At 41.0% G+C, this 21,228-nt stretch overlaps 1 protein-coding gene and 1 long non-coding RNA gene across 5 annotated transcripts in view; both read right to left on the reverse strand.

Annotated features, from left to right (window-relative positions):
- LOC121537066 (nectin-3-like) overlaps positions 1-10,568 on the reverse strand; it is a 68,158-nt gene extending 57,590 nt beyond the window's left edge. The window contains exons 1-7 of one of the 3 annotated variants that reach the window (XM_045206653.1): positions 10,460-10,568; positions 10,087-10,158; positions 9,039-9,386; positions 5,959-6,264; positions 2,389-2,490; positions 1,541-1,695; positions 891-960 (exon numbers count right to left, since the gene is read on the reverse strand). In XM_045206653.1, the coding sequence (XP_045062588.1) occupies positions 1,664-1,695; positions 2,389-2,490; positions 5,959-6,264; positions 9,039-9,386; positions 10,087-10,156 (858 nt within the window). In that variant the 5' untranslated portion in view covers positions 10,157-10,158; positions 10,460-10,568 and the 3' untranslated portion in view covers positions 891-960; positions 1,541-1,663. Of the gene's footprint in view, positions 1-890; positions 961-1,156; positions 1,173-1,540; positions 1,696-2,388; positions 2,491-5,958; positions 6,265-9,038; positions 9,387-10,086; positions 10,159-10,459 lie in introns of those variants that run through there. The other 2 variants (XM_045206655.1, XM_045206654.1) reach the window with 2 other exon arrangements.
- The window catches only part of LOC123481751, a 254,496-nt gene that overhangs the window by 216,608 nt on the left and 16,660 nt on the right, over positions 1-21,228 (reverse strand). The gene's annotated exons all lie outside the window — the stretch shown is intronic.

The raw sequence follows: 21,228 nt of genomic DNA on the forward strand, positions 1-21,228 counted from the left end.
CTGGATTTTTTTTCCTTAATTTGTATGTCATAGTTGACGTGTACCTATGATGAAAATTACAGGCCTCTCTCGTCTTTTTAAGTGGGAGAACTTGCACAATTGGTGGCTGACTAAATACTTTTTCCCCCACTGTACATACAGGAGAGTTGTTGTTCCCGCTGAAGAAACAAAGCCCCTCCACCATGACAAGGCAGTCCACAAGAGAAGCTGTGGTGGAGGAGGGGCCGAGCCGAGGTTTCTAATGTCACAGTGAATACTGCTAGGGTCTCTGTTCATTAGATGGTTGGAGAATGTGCCTCTTCTTTGCAAATGGTTAGAACAATGGAGAATGTGCAGACTGGAAATCTTCCCACACCCATTGCATGTCTGAGATTCTTCTGGCATCTGCTCTCTGCCTGTACAGTGATTTCTTTAAAATAGAACAATAAATATACCTCATGAATAGACAATAGCTCCAACAAAATATATTTTTTGTAATATAAAAAAATATAAAAAAATTAATCATAATGTGTGTTCCTTACATCATGATACTTCGTCCTTATCCGCCTTCCTGGTTTGGAGTGTTAGAACCCAGACGTCCCAGGTTCATCTTCCTCAACCTTGTCATCAGACATTATAACAGTATTATTACATAGCAAAAAGTGGCTGATGTGATAGGGTAATCACGCAACAATGGTGGACTTTAACTAGTCACATACCTGTGGGGGTGCCTGGAACTGGTGATTGGCCATGATTGAATTCCTTGGATATCGTCCAGAAAAATATATAATATGAATTTGAGCCAATCATCAAGTGAAAATGAAATGTTTTCATAATGCAAAATGATGTTCATAATATTACAGTAGTTGATATTACCAAGGACACTGTCCGTATTTCCTCCCTGTACCATCACGAGTGCAGCCGCAGTAACAATCAGACATAGAATGACAATGAGTAGAACCCAACAGGCAGCAGAGGTCTCTATGAGGAGAGAGGGGATACAGTTAAAATAGGAAACAGTCTGTATTTACAATTACATATAATTGTGTTGACCTAACAAGCATCATGGCTCTGATGCAAACACTTTCCTGCAGAAAGCAAAGAGAAAATACTAAGTAATAAGACATGTATATATGCAGTAAGAGATAAGTGTGTATCATGACCATCTTAGTTAGTGGTTATACAGTACCTTCCTGTAGAAAGAGGAATGAGGACATAAGTCTGATACTAACACATGCAGTGAAAGATAAGTGACCATCTGGCTCAACTTTGTTATCCATGCTACATCACATTTCTCATAACCTCATATATGTGTTTTATGTGTATGCCAGGAATGCCTGTATTGTTGCCAGACAAATTTCCCTACGGGACAATAAAGTATTCAGTAAAGTACTCAATCAAGCAAGCAAGCAATCAACCAATCAATCAATCAATCAATCAATCGCATAACAATTATAAGAAACATATAAAACAGTATAAGCAACCAGTTAAGCAACCAGTATGAATACTGTGTGTGTGTGTGTGTGTGTGTGTGTGTGTGTGTCTCTCAGGTGCTTCTCACCAGAGGATGTGTGTACATAGAGGGAGCCAGTTGCTCGTCCGTAGGGGTTGGAGGCCTCACAGACATAGAGACCATTCAGCTCAGAGCTGAGACTGAGGAGGTGCAGTATGTCTCCCTCTGCTCTCACTGAAGACACAGGCCATGGCTGGACCACTCTGGAAGAAAGAGAGGAGAAGAGGGGCTGAGTGTGTGACTGTGTATGTGTGTGTATGTGTGTGTCTGTTTGTGTGTGTGTGTGTGTGTGTGTGTGTGTGTGTGTGTGTGTGTGTGTGTGTGTGTGTGTGGTTTAACTATACCTGTGTTGGTCCCCACAAGGTCAAATGCTATTTCTAGTGGGATTAGGGTTAAGGTTAGAATTAGTGTTAGGGTTAGAATTAGGTTTAGGGTTAGGGTTAGGAGATTGGGTTAGTTTTAGTGTTAGGGTTAGGAGCTTGGGTTAGGTTTAGGGTTAGGGTTAAGGTTCTTTTTTTTGGTTAAGGTTAGGGTTAGGGTAAGGGTACGGGTTAATGTTAGGGTTAGGGTTAGGGGTTAGGGAAGATAGGATCTTGAATGTGACTGAATTGTATGTCCCCACATGGTTAGATGCGCAATACTTTGTGTGTGTGTGTTTGTTCGCGTGTGTGCGCGCGGGTGCGCGCGTATGTGTATGTGTGTATGTGTGTGTGTGTGTGTGTGTGTGTGTGTGTGTGAAAGACAAATGCATGATTTGACTGCCAGCAAAATTCAAAAACTGTCCTTTAGACATGAACATACTGAAGCGTCAAGCTAATTTAGATATCACGTCTTAACAAGTTTAGCTAACATTTAGATTTAAACTGGATTTAACTAGTTTACATATGAGTGAGTACCTGCTCCAGGTGTAGTTGGGTTGTGGGTTGCCATCTGCTGCACATAGGAAGACTGTGGCTTAGAGGCCTCACTAAGGGTGATGTTCACTGACTGAGGTGGATCTATGAGAGAGAGAGAGAGAGAGAGAGAGAGAGAGAGAGAGAGAGAGAGAGAGAGAGAGAGAGAGAGAGAGAGAGAGAGAGAGAGAGAGAGAGAGAGAGAGTCAGCCAGCCAGCCTACAGGTAGGAAGTCAGTGACTTAGCAGTGTGGAGCCAGGACAACATCTCCCTCAACATCAATTAGACCAAGGTGCTGATCGTGGACTATGGGAGAAAGAGGGGAGAGCACGCCTCCATCCACATTGACGGGGCTGTTGTGGAGCGGGTCGAGACCTTTAAGTTATTTGGTGTCCACATCAGTAAGGACTTAACATGGTCCACACTCACCCACACAGCCCTGAAGAGAATGGGTCTTCAGATCCTCAAAGAATTATACAGCTGCACCATCGAAAACATATTTATCTAAGACTGTATAGACACGTTATTATCTAAGACTGTATAGACAGACAGGGACTGTTTAGAGGGACTACTAGGCTACTGCCAGTGAAGACAGTGAGAGTCTATACTTACAGTGTCACGATCGTCTAATGAGGACCAATGCGCAGCGTTGAAGGTGAACATCTTTTATTAGATAAATGATCACACGATCAAAATAACAAACGAAATGTGACGTCTACAGTTGAACACAACCCAACGAGAACAAGAAACCACAAAACCAACGTGAAAGACAGATAGTTAAATATGGCTCCCAATCAGAGACAACGAGCCAACAGCTGACACTCGTTACCTCTGATTGGGAGTCACTCAAACAAAGAAATACAATAACCTAGACCCACAACAAAACATAGAAACTAACACCCTGGCTCAACATCACGAGAGTCCCCGAGCCAGGGGCGTGACAGTACCACCCCTAAAAAGGCGCGGACTCCGACCGGCGCCAACGTAGCACAACAGGGGAGGGACTGGGTGGGCACTCCGCCTAGGCGGCGGATCCGGCTCAGTGGAACAGGCACGTGCCGTGCCGGACCGAGCACGCACACCACTGGCTTGGTGTGGGGAACAGGCACGGGCCGTGCTGCACTGACGACGCACACCACTGGCTTGGTGTGGGGAGCAGGAGCCGGGCCGGACAGGGCTGACGAAACGCCCCACAGACTTGGTGCTGGGAGCAGGAATGGGCCGGACCGGGCTGGCGCCGCGCACCACAGACCTGGTGCGGAGAGCAGGAACGGGCAGAGCCGGGCTGACGAGACGCACCACAGACTTGACGCGGGAGCAGGAATGGGCCGGACCGGGCTGGAGACGCGCACCACCGACCTGGCGCGGAGAGCAGGAACGGGCAGAGCCGGGCTGACGAGGACGCACCACAGGCTTGATGCGGGGGAGCAGGAATGGGCCGGACTGGGCTGGCGACGCGCACCACAGACCTGGTGCGGGGAGCAGGAACGGGCAGAGCCGGGCTGACGAGACGCACCACAGACTTGATGCGGGGAGCAGGAATGGGCCGGACTGGGCTGGCGACGCCGGCACACGCAGGGTTCGGTGCGGGGAGCAGGAATAGACCGGACCGTACTGGGACACACACCACTGGCTCTACACCGGGATCTGGAACGGGCCGGACCGGACTGGCAACACACGCCAGTACCTCTCGCCGTGCCTCTACTTCCTCCATCCCCTCTTGACCAGTGGCCCCCGTGAACTCGGCGGCCTTCTCCGGCAACCCACTGGGCCGCTCTATCGCGGCCTCCTGCTGGTCCGACGTCGTGAGCCCCCCTAAAAATTTTCGGGCGTCTCTCCTACCCCGTGGACCAGGTCTCCATATCCCTCGCCAGCCTCTCGCCCTTCTGCCATAATGTCAAGCCCTTGTCTTCCTCCCTCGGCTTGACCCAGTCCAGGAGGCGAAGGAGATCTGTGAGGGATCTCCCTGGCGATGGCTCCTGGACACGCTGCTTGGTCCCATCTTGGTGGTTTCTTCTGTCACGATCGTCTAATGAGGACCAATGCGCAGCGTTGAAGGTGAACATCTTTTATTAGATAAATGATCACACGATCAAAATAACAAACGAAATGTGACGTCTACAGTTGAACACAACCCAACGAGAACAAGAAACCACAAAACCAACGTGAAAGACAGATAGTTAAATATGGCTCCCAATCAGAGACAACGAGCCAACAGCTGACACTCGTTACCTCTGATTGGGAGTCACTCAAACAAAGAAATACAATAACCTAGACCCACAACAAAACATAGAAACTAACACCCTGGCTCAACATACGAGAGTCCCCCGAGCCAGGGCGTGACATACAGTGGATGTCTATGGTCTGTGACAGTGATAGTGGAATTTACATTTACAGTGGATACCGATAGTGTAGGACAGTAGTAGTGGAGTATATACTTACAGTGTCTGTCTATAGTGTAGGACAGTGGTAGTGGAGTATATACTTACAGTGTCTGTCTATAGTGTAGGACAGTGGTAGTTTAGTATATATTTACAGTGTCTGTCTATAGTGTAGGACAGTGGTAGTTTAGTATATATTTACAGTGTCTGTCTACAGTGTAGGACAGTAGTAGTAGAATGTATTTACAGTGTCTGTCTATAGTGTAGGACAGTAGTAGTAGAATATATTTACAGTGTCTGTCTATAGTGTAGGACAGTGGTAGTAGAATATATTTACAGTGTCTGTCTATTGTGTAGGACAGTAGTATTAGAATATATTTACAGTGTCTGTCTATAGTGTAGGACAGTAGTAGTAGAATATATTTACAGTGTCTGTCTATAGTGTAGGACAGTGGTAGTAGAATATATTTACAGTGTCTGTCTATTGTGTAGGACAGTAGTATTAGAATATATTTACAGTGTCTGTCTATAGTGTAGGACAGTAGTAGTAGAATATATTTACAGTGTCTGTCTATAGTGTAGGACAGTAGTAGTAGAATATATTTACAGTGTCTGTCTATAGTGTAGGACAGTGGTAGTAGAATATATTTACAGTGTCTGTCTATAGTGTAGGACAGTGGTAGTAGAATATATTTACAGTGTCTGTCTATTGTGTAGGACAGTAGTATTAGAATATATTTACAGTGTCTGTCTATAGTGTAGGACAGTAGTAGTAGAATATATTTACAGTGTCTGTCTATAGTGTAGGACAGTAGTAGTAGAATATATTTACTGTGTCTGTCTATAGTGTAGGACAGTAGTAGTAGAATATATTTACAGTGTCTGTCTATAGTGTAGGACAGTAGTAGTAGAATATATTTACAGTGTCTGTTTATAGTGTAGGACAGTGGTAGTAGAATATATTTACAGTGTCTGTCTATAGTGTAGGACAGTAGTAGTAGAATATATTTACAGTGTCTGTCTATAGTGTAGGACAGTAGTAGTAGAATATATTTACAGTGTCTGTCTATAGTGTAGGACAGTAGTAGTAGAATATATTTACAGTGTCTGTCTATAGTGTAGGACAGTAGTAGTAGAATATATTTACAGTGTCTGTCTATAGTGTAGGATAGTAGTAGTAGAAGACACTTACAGTGGATGTTTATGGTGTAGTTGTAGCTCCTTTCTGTTGCCAGGGCAGACTGGTTGACCACACACTGGACCTGCTGCTGATTGGCTGCTCTGGTTGGCACCCCGAGCAGGTGGCTGAGTACTGTGGTAGTTCCATTGGCGTGCTGGGTGGAGTTTGTCATTGTCCTCAACAAACTGCCGAATGTACCTGAAATCCACTTCACTTCTGCCTGTGGCTTGGCACCAGCAGCCACACAGGTTGCCAAGACAACCTCATTCTCCCCAATGACAGGATGAACATCAACTGTCACACTCACTACTGGAGGAACTATGACCAGAAAACAAACAAACAGAGAACAGAAAACATGAACAAGTCACTCATTATTGTGTTTCCCATGTAGCTCAGTTGGTAGAGCATGGCACTTGCAACGCCAGGGTTGTGGGTTTGATTCCCACGGGGGACCAGTATAAAAATGTATGCACTCACTAACTGTAAGTCATTCTGGATAAGTGCGTCTGCTAAATAACTACAATGTAATTATAAATGTGGAACTATATGTGAAAAAAAACCAAAACACACACAGCCTGTCATGTGAAACATGTTACATGACCAAAAAACCCTACCATGTTTTCTATCTGGCCAATTGCAATATACATCATTAGTAGCTACACACTGTATTGGAGGTTTGGGCAAATCCGGTTTTAACAGGTTTTAGCTCACCCTGATGATCGGTACCTGCACCTGAGGTATTAGGTTTCACACATCACAAAAGCTGTTTTTCATTTTCAGCAGTTCCATTGAAAAGCCTTCACAGCCCAGTGATTATGCCGTTAAGGGATGCTGTATATATTCCAAATGTGGAACTATACATAAAAAAACAACCAAAACACACACAGCCCGTCATGTGGTCCTCTGTAGCTCAGCTGGTAGAGCACGGCGCTTGTAACGCCAAGATAGTGGGTTCGATCCCCGGGACCACCCATACACAAAAATGTATGTACGCATGACTGTAAGTCGCTTTGGATAAAAGCGTCTGCTAAATGGCATATTATATTATTATTATTATTATATGTGAAACTTATCCAAATGCTCATGGTACATGACCAACAAACTTGAAATAATCCATGTTCTCTATCTGGCCAATTGCAATATACATTATTAGTAGCTACACATTGACTGTATAGGAGGTTTGAGCAAATCCGGTTTTAACAGGTTTTAGCTCACCCTGATGAGAGGCTCACCACCTAGAACCTAGAACCCTCTATGCAAGGTTCTTCCAAAGAATTAGGAATTAGAATATGATCTCTATGGGTTCCTGATAGATTCCCCTGTAAATGGTTCTGCCTAGAACCCTCTATAAATAATAACATATATTTTAAAATGTTTTATTGTCACATACACCAGATAAGTGCAGTGAAATGTGTTGTTTTACAGGGTCAGCCATAGTAGTACAGCACCGCTGGAGCAAATTAGGGTTAAGTGCCTTACTCAGCCAGAGTGAGGATATCCAACAATTGGAACTTTTAATCACCTGCAACCTGCATTTTAGAATGACTGCCAGGTTAGGGAAGATTGATAAATGATCTACCTAAATGATCTCAACTGGAACAACTATCTCAGTACCGGGTGCAATAAGTCCAACTAGTAAAAGATTGAATTAGTTGATTAATTGTATATTCTTTTTTTCGTGTAGCATAAGGTTAATCATACTAATCAATGTGCATACAAAAACACAGATATTGAAACAAACAAATCAACCTGCAATAGAGCATGCTCAGAAATATGATAATAATGGGCGTGGTTTTGAGTGTTTTATTGTACACCAGGGATGGGCAAGTTGTTATACAACTGCAACATTTTCTCTCCACCCCATGGCAAAATGTGTAGAATTGCAGAAAACTGGCTTTAAAACTGCAACATTTTCTCTCCGCCCCCTTGGCAAAATGAGTAGAATTGCAGAAAACAACTCTAAAACTGAATTAGGCTTCTCCAAGCTCTGATGCTGCTGATGGTCATTAGTAGCCTAACAAACTTGCTAACTGCCTGGTACTCAGCATTCTATTGTCCCTCTAATCACTCTGACATCAATGCAAAGGTAATATAAAATCTATTCAAACACTTCATGAGAGCCCATGAGCTCATGTTGCACAGCATTTCTATAGGATATGCAATTGTGTGAGAAAACAGAGTGATGACCTCTATTAAAAAGAGGAGGATCCCATCAGATTTCTATAGGCTAGACCTACTATATTTATTTATCAACTTTCCTAATATTAAGCACATTGCTTCGCTTTACAACAGGAGTATAGCCTACCTGGCTGGCATGCAAATGAACCACGGGAAAAGCATCCTCCCTTCGCTGTTTAAGTGCATACATGACATGTATTTTTTTCCCATGTCCCTGTTCTGAGACAGGTGCATGATAATGGTCCACTGTAAATGAAAATTAATTTCACGCATACACTACCGTTCAAAAGTTTGGGGTCACTTAGAAATGTCCTTGTTTTCAAAAGAAAAGCATTTTTTTGGTCCATTAAAATAACATAAAATTGAGCAGAAATACAGTGTAGACATTGTTAATGTTGTAAATGGCTATTGTAGATGGAAACGGCTGATTTTTAATGGAATATCTACATAGACATACAGAGGCCCATTATCAGCAACCATCAGTCCTGTGTTCCAATGGCAAGTTGTGTTTGCTAATCCAAGTTTATCATTTAAAAAGGCTAATTGATCATTAGAAAACCCTTTTGCAATTATGTTAGCAGCTGAAGGGTTTCTATGTAGACCCTTATTGCCTTTCAAAGAATCATAAAATAACTATTTCTTCCAAAAACGGTTCTTAGGATAAGAAAAGGTTATAGGTCGAATTGTATCCCTCTGGAGAAAAAACAACAACCTTTGGAACCCTTTTTTCTACGTGTAGAGAAGATGGATTTTCCTTGGCAAAGCAAAACCTGTGGATGAGGGCTCTGCTCTTGCTTCACTTGAATAATGAACCTTCCAACTTTTTAGCTTTCTAGTATTGATTATCACATGCAGTGTTTCTACACTGTCAAAAGTAAAAACAGTGATGTAAAGAGTGAAGGAAGAGTTCTTACCAAGCACAGTCAGAGGTATCTCTGTATTGTATGCTCCACTGGGGAAAACACTAAAGATACATGTGAAGGTGCCTTCATCCAACAGTCTGACAGATGTTATTCGAATAGATCCAAGGTTTTCTGATAGGTTCCCAATAAACTGGACTCTACCTTTCAATCCATTCGGTGCAATAAACGTAGTATCCCCATTGGGATAAATCAGCATAAAATAATAGTTCTGTTTTTCTTTCCGAGTACTTTTCTGCCATGTTATCTGTTCGAGGTCCTCGGTTGTCTCTATCAGTCTGCAGGATAAGTCCACACCCTCCCCCTGTACCACAGTCCTACATCCTCCAATCACCCGTATACCTGAAGAGAAAACACAAGCCAAAAAAACAGTGCCAATTGCTCATTATTTGACCCTATACCCATTTGTGCAGCCATAGTCAGAGGAGATCGCTAAAGCACATACTGATCTGGGTCCACTCTAGTCTGAAACTACTTAATTAATATGTTTTTAGAATAATAAGCAAACAGCCTTGAATCTATCCCTATACTTATTCAAGAATAAGATATTCAATACATTCCCAGATACTTGGGCATGCTCAGCATGTCTCAAAACATACTGAGTTAAAAACATAGTAAACATACTGAGTTAAAAACATAGTAAACATACTGAGTTAAAAACATAGTAAACATACTGAGTTAAAAACATAGTAAACATACTGAGTTAAAAACGTAGTAAAGATACTGAGTTAAAAACATAGTAAACATACTGAGTTAAAAACATAGTAAACATACTGGGTTAAAAACATAGTAAACATACTGAGTTAAAAACATAGTAAACATACTGAGTTAAAAACATAGTAAACATACTGAGTTAAAAACATAGTAAACATACTGAGCTGATGTGTGTGCCTTATTGTACCCTAAAAGGACAAGGACTACAATTTAATGGTGGGATTGTGTTTTTGGTGGGTGTTATTTTCTGCCTAGTGTTAATAAGAAAAAAGTGAATAAAACATGAGCACAATAATATGACATTTGATGACATCAATTGAAAACCTACTTTCTGTATCCCTCTGGATGATGAGTAGAACACACAGCACAGCTTCCGTAACATGCTTTGCTCCTCTCATTGCTAGGGTCATAGGGGAAATGTAATTATGGAATTGTATTACATTTTGAGATTGCCGTTTGTAATAATGAGGTCCTATTCTTTGTTTATGCAAAACAGTTATGTAGGCTATCTCAAATGTTAAATAATGTTGAATGCAATGCAATTTATTTGAGCAATGGTCAGCAATCATCACTCTTTGATGGAGTAATGCACATCTTGCAAAGTAGCCTACACCTTATTGCAAAAATAAACAAACAGTCCTACATTGGTCAGTAATAATGGAATAAAACAGATGAATCTGTAAATTTAATAGGCCACTAACCTTTGATGAATGTTAGTTCCTCTGCTGAAGTAGCGTAGAGACATTTGTTTTTTGCTGTTTGTGCTGACAGACAAACGTCCTGCTGCTTCTGTAGGGAAACCGTTTTTCAGTAAACCACAGCAGCTATTGCACAATTGGGTGGATTATGGACGAGACTGTCTAATCTCCACCCCACTCACAGACTCCTGCCGTTTCATAGGCTGTGTGCTACCTCTTTGAAAGCCCATATCACCATTTACTGGTTCTGAAACATACCCATAGGCCTTATTATAAACAAATGATGGGACAAAATAATTTATTTTCTTTAATAATAAGCCATTTAGCAGACGCTTTTATCCAAAGCGACTTACAGTCATGCGTGCATACATTATTTTTTTTGTGTATGGGTGGTCCTGGGGATTGAACCCACTACCTTGGCGTTACAAGCGCCGTGCTCTACCAGCTGAGCTACAGAGGACCACAAGAAAAACAAAGTTAAATACAACAACAGGCCAGATTCTGTATGACTTGGGACCCCTCTCTCTGATGATACACTATATATACTAATGTATGTGGACACACCTTCAAATTAATGTATTCGGCTGTTTCAACCACACCCATTGCTGACAGGTGTATAAAATCGAGCACACCACCATGCAATCTCCATAGACAAACATAGAGATAGATAGTAAACATACTGAGTTATACACATAGTAAACATACTGAGTTAAAAACATAGTAAACATACTGAGTTAAAAACATAGTAAACATACTGAGTTAAACACATAGTAAACATACTGAGTTAAACACATAGTAAACATACTGAGTTAAAAACATAGTAAACATACTGAGTTAAAAACATAGTAAACATACTGAGTTAAACACATAGTAAACATACTGATTTAAAAACATAGTAAACATACTGAGTTAAACACATAGTAAACATACTGAGTTAAACACATAGTAAACATGCTGAGCTGATGTGTGTGCCTTATTGTACCCTAGAAGGACCAGGACTACAATTTAACAGTGGGATTGTGTGTTTGGTGGATGTTATTGCCTTGCCTTGTGTCAATAAGAAGAAAAAAGAAGAAGAAAAAACATGAGCTCAAAAGTATGACATCAATTATTACAATTTTATGACATGAATTGGAAACCCACTTTCTGTATCCCTCTGGATGATGAGTAGAGTCACACAGCACACCTTCCATAACATGCTTTGCTCTTCTCATTGCTAAGATCACTAGGGAAAAGTTAATTATAGCATTATATTACATTTTGAGATTGGCGTTTTGTAATGAGGACCTACTCATTGTTTATGTACGACAGTTACGTTGGCTAAGCTATATCAAATATAAAATGATGTTGAATGCATTGCAATTTATTTGAGCAATGGTCAGCAATCATCACTCTTTGATGGAGTAATGCACATCTTGCAAAGTAGCCTACACTTATTACAAAAATAAACAAACAGTCCTACATTGGTCAGTAATAATGGAACAAAACAGATGCATCTGTAAATGTAATAGGCCACTAACCTTTGATGAATGTTAGTTCCTCTGCTGAAGTAGCCAAAACATCATTATTTTTTTGCCGTTCGTGGTGCCAGAATAATGTCATGCTGCTACTGTAGAAAGAAGCTTATTCAGCAAAGGTTTTAGCATACTTTCAAGCGAAAACGGTTGTTCTGCTTCTTTACGGCAGTTGGCATCCAATAAATGTTGCATTACCGCCACCTACTAGACTGGAGTATAACTCCTTTATACTTTGATTGATAAAATAAAAATAGACACATACCCTATCATCTAACCCTACACTCACTTAAAAAAAAGTTAAAAACACCACCCTACTCCACTATTTAAATATATTTAGTCCTACCTCAGTTCAACAGCCTGAAAGGATGGGACACCACCACTTAACACACCCTGTCGCTCTTCTGACGTCAAGTCTCGAACACTCAAATACCTCTCTGCAGCTGCCACCACAACATCAACATCCATCCCTGCAGTACAGATGATAACCATTGCTATGAATGCTAAAAATCCAATCTTACTGAAACATGTATCACTTGTTGGCCTATCCCTCTGTACTTGAACAGATCTAATACTCACATCACTCCTCTCAGGATCCCTACCCCTTGACCATCTTCCTCTACTTTTTTCACTGCCTCAGCATATGACAACTTCTGCACTACTCTTACCCTGGAAACCTCAACCTGCCTCTCTCGCACTGGACATTTCTGGGGGGCAGGTAGCTTAGTGGTTAAGAGCGTTGTGCCAGTAACCGAAAGGTCGCTGGTTCTAATCCCAGAGCTGACTAGGTGAAAAATCTGTTGATGTGCCCTTGAGCAAGGCACTTAACCCTAGTCGCTCTGGATAAGCGCGTCTGCTAAATGACGAATTATTATTATCCCCAGCGCCATGGGAACCCTTACAATTAAGAAATACCACTACTTTCCACAATGCTACACATTCCTTTGTCTCATGCCCTTCTCACACCTCGGAACCTCCCTCTTACAAACTGCTGCCACATGCGCATAAGCTTGACACCTGTAACAACGTAATGTATTCGGCATAAAAGCTTGTACAGGATAACTTATACTGTATATCCTAACACTTTGTCGAGCAAAGACAACATCAAAACTCAAAATAACAGACAACGACTCTTCTGTGTCACCACTCATGGCACCCTATCTGCGTCGCATCAAACAATGAGCATCACAAACACTGGGAATCTTCCCCTTCAGTTGGTCAACTTTCACATTTACCGCTACCCCAGTAATCACTCCTTCCAATGGCGTCCTTTACTTGAGAGCAAAACAATCTCTTGCCCCAATTCGTTTAACTCGGAGCGCCTGCTCCCTCTGACCAGTAGAAACACAATTATTATCACAAGACCACTTCTGGTTACCTTCACCAATTTCACAGCACTCAACTCTGTTTTCACCCACCCTGAAACCACAAATGGATCAGCCAAAAGGCAAGGGTGCACTTTTTCCAAAAACTTCATCCAGCGCACAGATCACACACCTTACACTTTCTACCATTCTTCTTTAACAAACCATCTCCCTTTTTTCCTCAATTTTTAACCGACTCAAGCTGACCCTCTTCCTCACTCTCTCTCTCTTAGACCTCCTCTGCCTCTTTTTTCCCTAGGGCAAAAACCCAAATGTGCTGTGTGCTGCCTCATTTAGAGCCTCTACCGTCATCTACTGGTGATGAAACCCGAAGGCCTCAAAACAAACAAATGATGGGACAAAGTTCTTTCTTTTCTTTAAGAAAAACAAAGTTAAAGACAACAGGCCAGAATCTGTATGACTTGGAACCCCTGTTGATGATATTTAAACAATGCATTAAATACACTCCACTGTTGACATGGGCAGAATATATGAAACTATTGCTTATATAATCAACAAGTTGTGTTGAGAGATGACTGACTGCTTGCTTTTAATGATTAACCCTTAATACAATACAATATAACACGGGTGGCACTGTCTGCAACACTGTTCTACACTTTCTTGACATGTACCACTACCAATGTGTGACAGTGTTTAAATGCATGAAAGTACAGTATATTACATCACAATAAAGACAATGTTTTCTTTTTTAAAATTCTTATTTGATTCCTATTGTCAGTTTGACTGTGATTCCATGGCCAGAGGAGAGGGTAGGTTTACACCAATACTCCTCATTTACATCCATAAAGTAAGGCCCATATGAAGTAGGTGAATTCACATGAAGGTTAGTCATTGCTAGGTACCATCGTTATTATAATCCTGCCAATCCCATGGAGTAACCCATTCAGTTCTGATAAGGTGTATTTCCATACAGGATTTACCCACAGTGTTTGACCCAAAAGGCTCAGACTTTTCTGTTTCCAGCTGGGCCATGTCTCCGGTGGACGTTCTCTCACTTTGAGCCAAAGACAGGCCACAACCTTTGAGCTGTTATTTACATAACAATGGCTAACTGTGAACTTTAACACCTTCTCACAAAGTAACTGTTTTGATAATGTATATGTCATCTCTAGCTATTAAAAGAAACACAATTTTGCTAGTAAAACATAAGGACGTAGACCCTATACACCAGTCCATCACTGGTGTTACAGTCGAAAGAGCAGCACTAGCAAACCTGTCTGAGAAGTCATCCAATGCACACAACCACAGACCATTTCGGAATCAAGGTCTGAAATCCAAAAACATAAAAAAATGTAGATTGTTTTCCATCATTCCTTGATTCAGAATATACAATTTTCATGGCATGGTTGGTCCAATAGCTATTGACGAGAGAAAAACGAATATCCAATATAAAACAAACGACATCTTAGTTGCTTAAAGACTAAGATATGATTTGCACAGCATGTGCTCTTGGATGAAGGATTGTCCTCCTGGATTAAGGATAATTGCATGTCCTTGATTCAGAAATGGTATGCGGTTTTGTGCATTGAATGACTTCTCAGCCAGGTTTTCTAGTGCTGTTTTTTCGACTGTAACAACAGTGATAGACTGGTGTATAGGGTCTACGTCCTTATGTTTTACTAGCGAAGTTGTGTTACTTTCCATAGCTAGAGCTGACAGTGAGGACTTGTGAAGAGCACAATCAACAACCTGTTCATTATCAAAACAGTTACTTTGTGAGAAGGTGTTAAGGTTCACAGTTAGCCATTGTTATGTAAATGACAGCTGAAAGGTAGTGGCCTGTCTTTGGCCCCCAGTGAGAGCACATCCACCTGAGAAATCTGAATTCTTACTTTTTAGCATAAAAATAAATAAAAGTGTGGATTGTTCTCCATCCTGCCCTGATTCAGGATATAAAATGTTCTTAGTCATGGCATTCTTGTTTCAATAGCTATTAATGAGAGAAAACCGAATATCCAATATCAAAACCGAATATCCAATATAAAACTTTACTTCGTTCTTAAATCGCTATCATGAAACCCACTAGTTACTAACTGCAGAACTACAGTGAAGCCAAATACAATGAACTGTAAATGTTGTGGTACTGTTGTAACACGTTTACTAAGAAAACATAAAGTTGAGTCTTGTAAACTGTAAAGCATCAAATGTGGTGTTCTGTTGCTTTCTTTCACTATGATACCTGGCTCTCTTTTGGCATGTTAACTAACTGTTTTGGATTATGTTGTGTGATTAATACTGTCCATAGACTGAGTTGAGTCTTTCAAAGTATTTACTCCGCTGGCGTTGTGCTCTTCGGGCAGCGTGACCATCACACTGGGCATTGCTCTCCGGTATGGCAGAGAATAGAGGAGAGCAGAAGAGAGGTATGAAGAGAAGATACAGTATATAAGAGATAGATGAGTGGGGAGGAGAAGAGAGGAGAGGAAAGGAAGGCAATAAAAAGATGTGAGACAAAAGGAGAGCAGAAGAGAGTAGAGAGGGAAGAGAGGAGAGAGTGCTGATTAAGAGAAGACAATGTTCCTTCACTGTAAACATTTCCTGTTGTTTTTATGGGAATTTACCAGTTACCTGTACAAAGACAAGGTACCGTAAAAAAAGGTACAGTATGTTACTGTGCGGTATTTTACAGTATCCAGTAGTGTTACTGTAATTGCTTACGGTACCAATAATGCTACTGTAGGCATTTTACTGTAACAACTACTCTTACTGTAATCTTTGGTTTAATTGTTTTAAGGTAACTTACAGGTAACTGCACTGTTAAAAAATCTCCTGTATTTTCAAGGTACACTACCGGCTACTGGTTCCCGTGAAAATAGAGTAAATATAAAATAAGTTACTTTATTTGTACTGCTAAATTAAGGTGTTTTTGCTGTTAAAGGACAGTATAATGTTGAGTGCTAATTAATTGGGACAATACCTCACATAGTATTTGAACTCACATCCTATTGATTGTTAATTACTTGAATTCCCTGCTGCACCACCAGGTCAGTGAGAATACAAGAGAAAAATAAAGTATATATACAACAACTTGAAGGTGTTATTGCTGTAAAATGACAGTATGCCGCTGTATTCTGATTACAGTACACTCTTGTTCTGCTAAATGGCATATTATATTATTTTTATTATTAAATTATATTGACTATATTTTTACAACATCTTAGTAGCCGGTAAGTTATAATAATTATACATGTTAAGTGATACAGTACAATCTGGTAAAATTATGTACTGTGAGCACACTTGGGACTCAACCTTCTGGTATCCAGGCTCTATCGTAGCCGGCTGCGACCGGGAGACCCATGGGGCGGCGCACAAATTGGCCCAGCGTCGTCCAGGGTAGGGGAGGGAATGGCCGGCAGGGATGTAGCTCAGTTGGTAGAGCATGGCGTTTGCAACGCGAGGGTTGTGGGTTTGATTCCCACGGGGGGCCAGTATGATTTAAAAAAACACAAAAAAAACAATTGTGTATGCACTCACTAACTGTAAGTCACTCTGGATAAGAGCGTCTGCTAAATGACTAAAAATGTAAAATGTAATTTAAACTCACAACCTCTTGCTTTCATCTGACTGAGTCGTCTTAGAGGATATTAACTTAGACTGGGTTACACTGGCCTCAGACCATTTTACGAATATTTGTCTTGACTTTAACCTGACTCAAATGATTGCAAAACCCACACGGATTAATGTAATAAAATAAAAAAAATCCAGCAAACTCCTCACTGAATGACCTAATTCTGACATATGGCCCCCACAAGTGCTTGTCCAGTGGTGTCTTTGCTAATAATTTCAGTGATCACTGTCCTATTGCATTTATTAGGGATACCAAACAGATTAACACTGATCCTCGTATAATTATGAGAGACATTTTAAACACAAGCTTTTCTTTATGATATTTATCACTCAGACTTTTCCTCTATAATTTTTATTTACTTTTATTTATTCGGGGGAGCCCAATTGGGACCAGTGTCTCATTTGCAAAGGTGCCCTGAGGACATAAATTCCATCAACAAAAATATAAAAACTACAACATTTTAGCAGACGCTCTTATCCAGAGCGACTTACAGTTAGTGAGTGCATACATTTTTCATACTGGCCCCCCATGGGAATCGAACCCACAACCCTGGTGTTGCAAGCGCCATGCTTTACTAACTGAGCTACAGGAGGCCTGTACAAGACTGCTATAAATGCAATACATCAGGTTATTACAATACGATATAATAGTCAATTGAAACAATTGCAAACTTCATTTAACAACAGAGTTTTAAATTACCCTATCCAGTTGTAATTTGTTTTTTTAAGGTATTCCATAACTGTGGTGCGTTAAAACTAAAGGCGGATTTACCAAACTTTGTGGAGACAAGCGGGACCTCAAGAGTTAACGAACCCTGCGAACATGTTTGGTATCTCATATTTTTATATTTAAACAGGTAAGTGAGATATGTTTGTGGAGCTTGTGGAGCAGAGCTTTATAAACAAGAAGGCAGTAGTAAGTGATCTACGGGACTTTAGTGAAGTCCAGCCGACCTTCTGATACAGGATGGATGCAGTGATGAGTATTAAAACTGTCACCTGTAATAAAGCGAAGGGCACTATGATAGACGGCATTGAATGGTTTAAGAGTAGTGGCTGCTGTATTCTGGTAAATGGTGTAACAATAGTCAAGAACTGGCAGGAAAGTTGAATACACAATCTGCTTCCTGGTGTTCATGGAGAGGCAAGATCTATGTAAAAAATAAAAAAGCCCACTTTAAATCTTAGCTTTTTAACTAGCTTATCAATCCAGATGACTAGATATTTATAGACAGGAACCTGCTCGATGAGAGAGCCATCCAATTAGTGAATATGTAGCCCATCTTAGACATTTTTCCGTCAATTTACAGAACAACACATTTTTTGTTTTGCCCCCATTAAGTACAAGTTTTAAATCAACAAGGGCTTTCTGCAATGAAACAAATTCAGATTGCAGCTCTAACATAGCTTGGTCAACAGTCGGTGCAATGGCATACAGTGGGGAAAAAAGTATTTAGTCAGCCACCAATTGTGCAAGTTCTCCCACTTAAAAGATGAGAGAGGCCTGTAATTTTCATCATAGGTACACGTCAACTATGACAGACAAAATGAGAAAAAAATATCCAGAAAATCACATTGTAGGATTTTTAATGAATTTATTTGAAAATTATGGTGGGAAATAAGTATTTGGTCAATAAAAAAAGTTTCTCAATACTTTGTTATATACCCTTTGTTGGCAATGACACAGGTCAAACGTTTTCCGTAAGTCTTCACAAGGTTTTCACACACTGTTGCTGGTATTTTGGCCCATTGCTCCATGCAGATCTCCTCTAGAGCAGTGATGTTTTGGGGCTGTCGCTGGGCAACACGGACTTTCAACTCCCTCCAAAGATTTTCTATGGGGTTGAGATCTGGAGACTGGCTAGGCCACTCCAGGACCTTGAAATGCTTCTTACGAAGCCACTCCTTTGTTGCCCGGGCGGTGTGTTTAGGACCATTGTCATGCTGAAAGACCCAGCCACGACCCATCTTCAATGCCCTTGCTGATGGAAGGAGGTTTTCACTCAAAATCTCACGATACATGGCCCCATTCATTCTTTCCTGTACACGGATCAGTCGTCCTGATCCCTTTGCAGAAAAACAGCCCCAAAGCATGATGTTTCCACCCCCATGCTTCACAGTAGGTATGGTGTTCTTTGGATGCAACTCAGCATTCTTTGTCCTCCAAACACGACGAGTTGAGTTTTTACCAAAAAGTTCTATTTTGGTTTCATCTGACCATATGACATTCTCCCAATCCTCTTCTGGATCATCCGAATGCACTCTAGCAAACTTCAGACGGGCCTGGACATGTACTGGCTTAAGCAGGGGGACACGTCTGGCACTGCAGGATTTGAGTCCCTGGCGGCGTAGTGTGTTACTGATGGTAGGCTTTGTTACTTTGGTCCCAGCTCTCTGTAGGTAATTCACTAGGTCACCCCGTGTGGTTCTGGGATTTTTGCTCACCGTTCTTGTGATCATTTTGACCCCACAGGGTGAGATCTTGCGTGGAGCCCCAGATCGAGGGAGATTATCAGTGGTCTTTTATGTCTTCCATTTCCTAATAATTGCTCCCACAGTTGATTTCTTCAAACCAAGCTGCTTACCTATTGCAGATTCAGTCTTCCCAGCCTGGTGCAGGTCTACAATTTTGTTTCTGGTGTCCTTTGACAGCTCTTTGGTCTTGGCCATAGTGGAGTTTGGAGTGTGACTGTTTGAGGTTGTGGACAGGTGTCTTTTATACTGATAACAAGTTCAAACACGTGCCATTAATACAGGTAACGAGTGGAGGACAGAGGAGCCTCTTAAAGAAGAAGTTACAGGTCTGTGAGAGCCAGAAATCTTGCTTGTTTGTAGGTGACCAAATACTTATTTTCCACCATAATTTGCAAATAAATTCATTCCTAATCCTACAATGTGATTTTCTGGATTTTGTCTCTCTCAATTTGTCTGTCATAGTTGACGTGTACCTATGATGGAAATTACAGGCCCTCTCATCTTTTTAAGTGGGAGAACTTGCGCAATTGGTGGCTGACTAAATACTTTTTTTCCCCACTGTACATAACCGTATCATCTGAATACAGATCAATATTAGAGGATTTAATACATAGGCCAATATTATTTATATAAATATTACAGGTCCCAATACTGACCCCTGCGGTACACCTTTCGTGATATTGAGGAAGTTAGACTTGACACCATCAGAAAGCACACATTGTATCCTGTCTGCCAGATAGCTCTTAAACCATTTGCAAGACTCCTTGTTCAGGCCCATTTCAGACAGTTTTTGAATGAGTAGGGAATGGTCAACAGTGTCAAATGCCTTGAAAAGGTCTATAAATAGGGCAGCACAATGTGTTTTATGATATAGGAAAATGAACACATCTTAACAAGCATAGTGGCTGAAACAGTGCTATGTCCAGATCTAAAACTAGATTGGTCCATATTTAGAATAGGGAGTTGTTCAGGTATTCTAGTACTTTGGCTAGTCAAGATAACTTGGAGATAGGGCAGTAATTATCTAAGTCAGACGGACCTCCACCTTTATGTTGGGGGAGGACAAGTGCCGTTTTCCAAATCTTAGGGATAACACCAGTAGCATTTGTCAAGTACAAAGTACAGGTTAAAGGTTAAACAATGAGTGGGGCAGAGAGCTGTAGTAAGAAGCGGTGAAGAAGTGAATCAGCCGCAATCTACAATCTGTTCTGAGGTGACTAAAGGACTCCCTCTATTGGAATGAGACTATACTTTCAAACAGGTGGCCAGCTGAAGCAAAATGGTTATTAAAAGCACTACACATTTCCTTTTTGTCTACTGTGGGACCAGAGGCTGTCAAAAACTGCAGTGGTTTGTCAAATGTCCGAGGACTGCCAAACAGACGTCTAGCCAAACCCAAGTTACATTTATTTTTCAATTCATGTGTGAACCAATGAATTTGTCTTTTATCCTTAGCCTTTTGTACACCACATTATCTGCAACAGAGTTAAACAAGGAAATACAATAATGAAGGGCCTGATACGGGTCAGTGATAGTTGACACAACCCATCAGGCACTCAACACCAGCTCAGACAAAACATTTTGCTCATAAAAATTCCTATTATTTAGCTTTGTAATAATTCATGAGCGAGATTTAGGTAACTTAAAATTTCTTAAACTCTGTATCTGTTTTAAAATTAGCATTGGCCTCATGGTGAAATCCCTGAGGTGCCCTTCTTTGCTAAGCATTTGAAAAACCTCCCTGGTCTTTGTGGTTGAATCTGTGTTTGAAATTCACTTCTCAACTGAGGGACCTTAAAGATAATTGTATGTGTGGGGTACAGAGATGAGG

Source organism: Coregonus clupeaformis, chromosome 23, assembly GCF_020615455.1.
Source record: "Coregonus clupeaformis isolate EN_2021a chromosome 23, ASM2061545v1, whole genome shotgun sequence".
NCBI lineage: Eukaryota > Metazoa > Chordata > Actinopteri > Salmoniformes > Salmonidae > Coregonus > Coregonus clupeaformis.